At 41.7% G+C, this 10307-nt stretch overlaps 1 protein-coding gene across 1 annotated transcript in view; it reads right to left on the reverse strand.

Moving 5' to 3' along the window:
* Positions 1–10307, reverse strand: part of Abca13 (ATP binding cassette subfamily A member 13) — a 422866-nt gene that overhangs the window by 366557 nt on the left and 46002 nt on the right. Inside the window, exons 4-7 of the mRNA XM_059275000.1 lie at positions 9287–9438; positions 7556–7584; positions 5213–5376; positions 3318–3448 (exon numbers count right to left, since the gene is read on the reverse strand). Coding sequence (XP_059130983.1) covers positions 3318–3448; positions 5213–5376; positions 7556–7584; positions 9287–9438 — 476 coding nt within the window. The remainder of the gene's footprint in view (positions 1–3317; positions 3449–5212; positions 5377–7555; positions 7585–9286; positions 9439–10307) is intronic.

A 10307-nucleotide genomic window follows, 5' to 3' on the forward strand; every position in this document is an offset into this window, starting at 1 on the left:
CACAGTAAATGTCCTCTTTTGAGAGAAAAATCAGACAAAAATCCTTAAAATCTCATTCCTAGAGTAAGGTATTACTTACACCCAAAGGATGTGGTTCCCAAGCCTGAGTTGTAAGTACCTATCCCTACTGATATATCTTATTAGAATTAGACACAGCGTTCCTGAAAAGAACAGAAAAAAAATAATAGTGTCATCAGTCTACCAAAATGCTTTGAAAAATAAAGATAATATTCTTTGAAACTGAAGGGCAATATGGATTCTAAGATTCATGGCTGAACAATGGCATGTTCAGATCATGTGACAAAATGTCACTGAATGATGTGACTGGAACAGCAGAATTGTCCCTTCCCTGCAGGCACTGTAGTCTGTTCACCAGGAAAAGCATTTTTCTTGGAGACAAGAGAAATGAAGACAATTTTTAGTGGTCTCTAGAAGTCTATTTTATAATCGTATTTCTTAACTCTGACTGAAATGGATAGAAAATTGCTTTTAATTACATTCTTTAAAGTAATTATATCTCCAATTGTACGCTAAATTGAATGTTATAATTTGGGTGATTTGCACAAATTTCTGCTTCCAGATGAGCTTGTTAAAATTGAGGTCACAGAGAACCTTTCAATGAGGTGTTTAATATATCTCCTACCTCACCTCCAGGCTTTTATTCTCAACTTGAGAAATAGCTTCTGGTAGAACTAAGTTGATATAAAAATTGAGTTAATTTTTAATGGCCTAGCTTCCTTCATACAGAAAAATCAAAGAAATCTACCCTTTCCACGAGATCCACTATGTTGAGTCCCACGCAGCAAGTGGAATTGGGGGGGGGGGCAGTGGGCAGTATCATGAAGGATCATATTGGGTTAGTCTTTTCCATGCAGTAGGAGAAATGAGGCTAGGCTTGCAGGAATCTCTGTGAAACCAATACATTGTATAGCTCAGGACACTGAACCACCAAAAGTAAAAGGCTAATGGGAGGTTTGACCCAGAACTTGCCTGCCTCCAACCCTTGCTCACACATGCCTCAGGAGCATCCCTCTATACTGCATCCCTGACTCTATTGCTCCATTGGCCATTGAGACTGAACCTGGCTCCCTTTCTGAGCCAATCCCTGGCACTGCTTGATATAGTTCAGACACATTGACCATTGAGCGCTCTCCACTCCCGCAAGCCCCTGCATGTCAAACATTGTTCCCTTTTCCTAGAAATGCTCCTAGGTCCTGTCTATGAAGTGGACATTTTTCAAAACTGTCCTTTGAAGCTGTCCCTGAAGAAGATGGCAGATCCCCACTCTGTGGTCTCTGCTTTCTGTATTGACATCTTTTGTCCCTTTACAAACATGGCATCTCTGAGTGTGATAATCATTCCTTATTGATAACTATGATCCCTGAAGCCAGGTCTAGAGGATTACAAGTTCAAGACCAGCCTGGGAAACTTAGTGAGATACTTTCTCTAAATAACAATAATTTTTAATATAAAATCACTTTATTGTAATGAACTCATAAATAAAATATCAGACATCCAGATTAGCCTAGCCACTCAAACACACACTTGTACAATATATAAACCTCAATGAGTTTGTGTAAAAAAAAATAATAATAAGTGGGAGGGGAATGCTAAAGAGATGGTTCAGTGGTTAAGAGTGAATATTGCTGTGGCGTAAGGCCTGAGTTAGTTAAATTCCCAGTACCCATATCCAGTGGATGACAATTGCCTCCAACTCCAGTTCCAGAGAACCTGATGCCCCCTTCTGACCTCTGTAGGCACTGTACTCATGTGTGCAAGCCTATACACACATATATATAATTGAATATATATGTATAATTAAAAATAAAAATAAAATATGTTTTGGGGTTTTTTTTGTGGGGACAGTTTCAAGACAGTGTTTCTCTCTGTAGCTTTGGAGCCTGTCCTGGAGCTCACTCTGCAGACCAGGCTGGCCTCGAACTCACAGAGATCTGCCTGCCTCTGCCTCTCGAGTGCTGAGATTAAAGGTGTGCGCCACCACTGCCTGGCCTAAAAAATAAAATATGTTTTAAAGTATTGAGCATATAGAAAGGTGGTAGAGTACTTAAGTGATGTGTAAGGCTCTAGATTCAGATTTTAGTCAGAGAGAGAGAGAGAGAGAGAGAGAGAGAGAGAGAGAGAGAGAGAGAACTATTTCCTTCCTATAAATGAAATAGGTAGATGGGTGGTGAAGTTGATGGGTTAGCAATGATGGAGTGAGTGGGTGGGGAATGAATTAACTGATATATAAATGAGTATAGAGATGGGTGGGCAGATTAACGGTCTAACAGATATTATGTGATTGGCTAGATGACTTTTCAGACAGACAGACAACAGAAGATAGGAGATGAATTCTAACTTCGATATTCTCTTGCTGTACTTCCCACAAAGAATTAAACAAAGAAAAAGCCAAAGAGAATAAACTTATAAGTAAAATATTAAATCCAATGACAACTTAATAATGTCCAAGTCAAGAAAATAGGGGATCCCCTTCCCCTCCCTGAAGAGGGCTACTTATTACCTACACAGTAGTTTGCCTTCTTTGAGTAACCTCACTATTTTTCTACTGCCACCAACTCCAGTTTCAGGGTACTGGAATTTCTTTCCAATAGGAGCTTAAAGATATGAAAGATTTAAAAAAATCACAGAACAAATGTGCTGTGAGATATCATTCTGTGTGCTGTGAATATGTGTTGCTCTGTTTGGTTCATAAATAAAATGCTGATTGGCCAGTAGGCAGGAAGTATAGGTGGGGTGAGACATGAGGAGAATTCTGGGAAGAGGAAGGGTTAGGTCAGGAGTCACTAGCCAGACACAGAGGAAGCAAGATGTCAAGGCAGAACTGAGAAACGGGACCAAGCCACATAGCTAAACATAGATAAGAATTATGGGTTAATTTAAGTGTAAGAGCTAGTCAATAACAAGCCTGAGCTAATGGCTGAGCAGTTATAATTAATATAAGCTTCTGAGTGATTATTCTATAAGCAGGCCATGGGACTACAGGACCAGAGAAACAATTCCAACGAACTTAAAAGACAGTTTATAACTTAAGGAATTCAAAAATCAGTTGTTTGAAATATAAATGCAAATCTCATTATCAACGACTGCAGAATTTTCAGCTGCGGTAGAAAGTCAGTCAGTTTTGACTTAAAAAGTTTAATCTTATGTCTGTCTTTTACTAGCAGAAAGGGTGGATTTGGGGTGGGTCAAGATTTTCATTAATCACTTCTTTGAAGATCCCTGTGGCTCTGTGCTTGCTAAAGCTTTGCAAGAGTGGAATACCCCCCAATACAGCCACAGCCCTCCAGGTCCCTCACCATTGACAGCTACTCTGTGCTGCAGCAGAAACCTCAGGGTGGAGATGGTCACATTCAGAACATGTCTAGAAACCTGGGGGATCGTCTGGTGCAGTGGTAGCCAATCCAAATCTCCCAGAGATGTTAATGAACTAGAACAGAAACAAAGCCAAGCAGTGAGCTGGTGGTCAGCCAAAGAGTATCAACTCCAGACTTACTTAGTTCCCATAAGCCATACCCCAACCCTGTTCCAGGATGTTGCCAGACCATTGATATGTGAACATTCTGCTTGGTTTAATGTGATGCTAACTCCCTGGGCAAGAGAACAAGCAGAAGTGAGTTCTTCTCTTGAAATACCCCAGAGTGGTTCTCACATACACCCTGCTTTGGGGTGCTCCACCACTGGTGCTGTTTTATGCTCAGCCTTGGGCCTTCCTGCCCACTCTTGGCAGCTGACAAGGCCAGACAGAATACACAATGTGAAAAAAAAGAATGAGCAGCCAGCTGGGCTGCCTCAAGTTCCCATAGTCAGTCTAATACGTGGAGAACATACTGCACTGTGTCCTCTCCAGGGATCTGAAAAAAGTCATGGGCCAATTGGTGGTTTTCAAACTGTTTTACAGAATACAGGGCTTTAGGCAAGGGGAGTCCATAGGTATATGATATGCATTCTGTTTTTAAGTGGCAACATTTTATAAATAATTACAGTTATAGGTGAGAAAACATCTTCAGCTGAGGTGGAACTGCATATGTTTTAGCAGCATGAGGCTGACTCCACTATACATCATGGTCCCAAACAGGTGATCTTTATGTGGTTTCTCCCTAAGGAAAACCTCTCACTGCAGCGTTGTGCAGTTGGGAGAACCCCAAGACTATAAAATCATCCCTGAACCCCAACATCACGTGCAAGCAATGGCTACCATGAGTAGATTTTCTTGCTATCATAGAAACAATACAAATCAGAAATGAAACCCACACAGAAGATGACACTGTCAGTCACTGTCATCAATACCTTCTAGTTTCAACCTACATCTCCCTTTAAATAAGCTGACTATTCTCACTGTCCACTGCTAATACGTCCCATGCACAGAGCAATGGACAGAGGGGGGCTCCCTCCAGCTGTGTCCAAATATTTAAGATAATGAAGTGTTAGGATGTGCTTCATTCTCGGCCATCCAGTACATCTCCATGACAACTAAAAAGTCATAATGAAAATTTAAAAGTTCTGATCCTCAGATGAGCTGTGCTGCAGAATGTGAAGTCTAAAAGACACCCACCCCCGACAACCCTTGCCCATGTCAGCATAGCAAGGGGCTGTGTATTGAATAGTTAAGTTATAATTTAATGTAAAAAAAAAAAAATCACTGGATGAAAAGTAGGAAGCCCACTGTGGAAAGCTCTGCTCTAAAATGTGCCCCTAGGGACATGGGATCAGAGCTACCATACCAACTGGGTCCCAACTTGTCAGGAAGGCACCGAGTTTATCAGGCTACATGATGTCTTGGGCATTGTTAGCTAAAATTATTACATTTATGTCACTTTTCTAGTGGTGAAACCCTTAGAAACAACACAACTGATGGTTAAGATTATGAAGTGTATTTTGGTATATACTATTTCATCAAAATGGAATATTATACAGCCATTAGAAATGATCATTCAATGACAATACAAGCCAATGAAATGTTAATCAGATAATGTTAGCTTTCTAATGGTTGAATATGAGCTAAATAGCACCATTGCCCCCAGGTAAGACATGTACACACAGATGGGGATAAAGACAGAGGTGTAAGGGCTCCAGACGTTTCAGCAGGACACTAATAGGGTGTCTTTTATGAAAATATTACTCAGTGAAATATTACCCTACCAAAACTATGGAAGATTATACATATAAGTATTTGTTGCTGTTTTCCACTTACTTCAAACCTGCCTGGAGAAAGTGTGTCACGGCATCTAGGCTGTCTTCCAAGTGAGAATTGGTTGTGTGCAGTCTGGGAAGTGAATGCAGAAAATCCCAAATATGAGGTTGCTGGTGGAGGCTTTCCAGTTTTGATATCACATCCTCAGTTTTATTGAGATCCATCTAATAGGAAAAAAATTACCAAAAATTTTCCCGTTTAATTTTATTAATCAAGCGAAGAAGAGACAGACAGACAGACAGATGGATGGACAAGATGCTTCAGGTGTGTGAGAAGCTCATGCCTAACACATACTTATGTTCAACAGAAAAGATTTTAAAATTATTATTAGGTTGCTTCTATTTTAAAAGTTTTGAAAATATAAAAATTGGCATGTCTAAAATCAAGTATCATTTAAAATAACTGTAGAATATCATAAGAAAAATTTAAGGGAAGAAGAAAAGGCAGCAAAAAAGTGAAAGGGGAAGGAAAGAAGGATGCAGGAGAAGAGAAAAATGCAGGGGCAGGGACACAGGTTTTGCTGTCACAGACACCACCGATGGGTGCTACCCTGGGAAGGTTGCTCAGGGCGCCAGCCCCCATCCTCTCCAGTTGAGCTTGCTCCTGATGGGGAACAGACGCAGAAAGCAAATCCTCTCAGCATGTGCTTGGCGCAGGGTGCTGTGACCAGAACGCTGGGTTCTCAGGGAACCATTGGCCTTAGCTGAGGCTAGACAAGATAGCTAGCAGGAGGTGTGGAACCTGACAGGCTCCTGTTGGCACTGTGTAACCATCTCCTGGCCGTTCCTATTCTCTCTTGTCCAGTAGCCAAGAGTCCCCTCCTCCATTATAGCCTTTCCTGTCAGCATCACCCGCCACCTGCAGGCTGATGCTTGAAGTGGTTGCTGCTCTGACTTGATCCCTCCACAGTAGTGAGATGGTGGATCACCCCATATTCTTGAAAATAGTTTTTCTGGGCTTCCACACAGCTCTGTCTCCTTCTTTTCCTCCTCCTAGCTTCACACACCTCAGATACATTCTCTGCCTCATCTCCATCTACACTCTCCATCCTTCACCTCTATCTACACTCTCCATCCTTCACCTCTACCTACACTCCCCATCATTCATCTCCACCTACACTCTCCATCCTTCATCTCCATCTACACTCTCCATCCTTCATCTCCATCTACACTCTCTCCATCCTTCATCTCCATCTACACTCTCTCTCTCCATCCTTCATCTCCACCTACACTCTCCATCCTTCATTGCCATCTACACTCTCCATCCTTCAAGCATCACTTCTTCCCCAACACTTTCCACATCCCACATCCATACATCTATCCCAGACTATTTATACCTCAACACCCAGTTTGTGTCATCACACCCTCCTTGACAACACCACCTTGATAGATCACTAACATGCCCCAGCCCATCTTGTGTTTCTGGTAAGTAGGGGTGGAAATACTGCTAAGCATCTTTCAAAGACAGGCATCTTCATGACACAGACTCACCCAGCCATCAGTAGAGTCAAGGGTGTGGAGGCCTACACAAAGGGTGAACCTGTGAACACTGAGGTTCTTCCCTATCACACTACTCAATGAGATACTCAAAGCCCAAGCATTTTTGGTAGCACTGACATTGTGTCTGAACAATTCTCAGAAAGCTCTAAGGCAGCTCCAGAAAGTATCTACATGATAATCCACTAGGAGAGTCCAACAATAAAGGCCAACCAATGCTTCCATTAAATGACACCCAACTGTGATTGGACACCTAGCCTAACTGCTACACCAGGGCAAAGGGATTCACTCATACAAGCTCAGTTTAAAATAACTGAAGAATGTTAGCTTAATCTGGTAAAGCACTATTTTAATGACCGAATTAGCATTTTAAGGAAATTATGAGTAGCCCTTCTAAATGTCAGATGGCTTGTGACAATGAAAGACTGATACAATCAATGTGTGACCTCAAATGTGTACAGATGATAAGTTGTCCCATTGGTACCTATGACCTTAACTGAAAGTCCTGCATTTAAAGCAAGTCAAAAGTAACATGCCAAACACAAATCTCACCAACTTTGAGTTCATGTTGACTTAAATCCCTCCCCCAAAGCAACCTGAGTACCACCTACCACCCACTCCCTCCCTCCAACCTTCTCCTCCTCATAGACCCAGAACTCTGACTTCAGAAATTAAAACCCATCTTTTAATCTATATATGATGTAAATTTATTTCTGTTGAATTCCACCTTGCACAGTTGTTCAAAAAAATCGAATTATTAATAGAGTCCTTGAAAAATATAAGCTCAGCTACAAAGGGAACACTGAATCATTGTGTCTGTGTGTCCAGCATCGCTGGGAATACTCACTGTTAGAAAACTGGAGGCATCAAAGGAACCTACAATGAAACACATTCAACAGGTCAGCTGCTCAGCCCCCAGAGTGCCTGCTTCAGTCTAGAAGTGAAGTGAAACATCCAGGCTCGAAACACAATGGTGAGCAAACAGAAGGGTAAATGTGAAGATGACGGTGGTTGTCATATCCCAAACCTCATTGATACAGTTTCCCAGAGACCAAAGAGTAAAGAAATTTCAATACTTTGTTCAGTGTTTTTGCCTGTCTCTAATCACACACGGCACTGTGAGTACTCACTACACAATGAAAAGAGTAAACAGAAATAAAGAAGAACCATCTGGATATGTTTGCACACCCTATAGTCAGTTGTTTTTTACTCTTTGTTCTCTGGGGACCCACCACCCAGCTCCCAAATAAATACATGGAGACTTATTTTTACTTATGAATGCCTAGCCTTAGCTTGGCTTATTTCTAGCCAGCTCTTCTTAATTTAAATTATCCTGCCTACCTTTCACCTCTGGACTTTTGCCTTTCTTTATTCTATATCTCTTTCTTTCCTTCTTACTCCATGGCTAGCTGTGTTGCTGGGCGGCTGGCCCCTGGTGTCCTTCTCTCCTTCTTTTTCTTGCTCCTCCTCTTCTCTCTTCTATTTATTCTCTCTGCCTGGCAGTCCCACATATTTTTCTCTCCTGCCTGGCTATTAGCTGTCCAATTCTTTATTAGACCAATCAGGTGTTTTAGACAGGCAAAGTAACACAGCTTCAGAGTTAAACAAATGCAGCATAAAAGAATGCAGCACATCTTTGCATCATTAAACAAATATTCCACAGCATAAACTAATGTAACACATCTTTAACTAATATTCCACAACAATCCCAACACTCAGGAAATAGAGGCAGTAGGATTGCTGAGTTCAGAACCTGCCTGGTCTACATAGTAAGCTCCAGGTCATCCAGAGCTACAAAGCAAGACCCTTTCTCGGAAAACAAACAAGCAAAACCTTCAGACATGAGGAGAAAGAAAAGTAAAATTATTGTTTTTCAGATTTTTAAATAACACTGGCTATGGGAAATAGCTCAGACAATAACAAGCTGAAAATGGATATATCCACCTGAAGACAATTAGTTCTCTCAATCATATCTTAAAAAAAAAAACAAAAACAAAAACAAAAACACTGCACTTGAACCCATCCCCAAAAAAATGTTATTGCTTATTGAGATAAGATCTTCACCACATAGCCCAGGCTGGCCTTGAATTCAATATCATCCTGCCACAGTCCCCAAATGCTGAGGTTACAAGCATGAACCCAGACCGCATGACAGAGCCCAACAGAACTCCCTCATCTGTTGCAGAAGAATACCTGCCTTCTGTTGAGACCTTCTCTCAAAAACCAAAAAAGGAAGAGACCAAGTCACATCTCCACGAACAAAGGGAATCAGGAATGTATGTAGAGAAGGTGCAGACAGTTCTTAAATATAGACAGATGACATGGGATGGGTAGATGGCATTAGAGAGGTGACTAAGCTAGGTGGTCCTCAGCCTATGGGAGGGCTGGCTAACTCCTCCTTTATACCCTTTATGCCTCCCAGGGAGGAAGAAGGATCCAACCCCATCTTCCATAACAGCAAGCAGCGCTGACCTTGTCCAGCAGGGGGCGCGCTCTCTCCTAACCCTGAGAAGCTGGTAGCATAAAAGATTCTCATTCTGTGTCCAAGAAAACAAGATAACGTTTTTTAGGATCTTACCTGGAGTTTCAGATCTTTTCAGCCAGAGTTTTTGTAAGCTCTTTGCTTTGTCCATTGTTTCAAAAATATCCTCAGCCAGGTCCTGTATCTCTTTTAAAATGGCCAGGCTACTGACTTTGCTGTCGTCAGTTGTAGTTTGGAACCTAGACGAACTTCAGACACAAAGAATAAATGCCACGGGTGGAAGAATTCTTACAGGAATCAGTTTCCCTGGTGTTTAAAAGGGTTTTGACACTCCATATGAAACAGTCTTCAATGAAATATGCACAAGGTTACATGCCTACCACCCACCAGAAAAACCCTTGACCATCATCCAAAAGGGAAATTATCTCTAGTATATGCATGTTTAAGATTAGGAAAATTATCCTCATTCTCTTCATTATCTGTAAAGCTCAAAATCTTATATAGTCATTAGCCATTTTTTTTTCATTTATTCAGCGTGTATTATACAACACACCGCACTCAGGGTGCAGAGAGTAAGCAGGAGACAGAGGATTGTGAGTAGGGACAGATGCTATGAGACAAGGAATGCATGGTACTGGGTGGTGGAGAGGGGCTCATAGCTGATAGCTGAGAAATGGCCCAAGAATTGGAAGAACTGTGGAGTCAGTGCTGGGCATGGCAGCACATGTGTAGAGGCCCAGGGGTGAGAAGAGTCAGAAGTGTCTGCATAAGAAAGAGTGGAGGATTCTAAGTAGTCAGCCGTGGGAAGACAACTATTCAACAGTATATTCAACAGATCTGCTGAATATGAATATACATGAACAACTACTCAACAGCTCTTTCTCCTATTTTAATAGGAAAAACCACCCAAGCACACCATTAGCTGTAGAAACAGCATTTGCTAAGCCCGGTGGCCTTTCATAGTAAAAGGTTCCTGTGAATGGCATCAACTTCCTCAACATGTAAGGAACGTTCACAAAACACCTGCTGCGAACTTCCCTTTGACAGTGAGAACCTCGAGGCTTTCCCACAGAGATCAGGAGCCAGTCACAGTAGTGGCTCCTCCCCCTGCCTTTTC

Source organism: Peromyscus eremicus, chromosome 10 (genome assembly GCF_949786415.1).
Source record: "Peromyscus eremicus chromosome 10, PerEre_H2_v1, whole genome shotgun sequence".
NCBI classification, from domain to species: Eukaryota; Metazoa; Chordata; class Mammalia; order Rodentia; family Cricetidae; genus Peromyscus; species Peromyscus eremicus.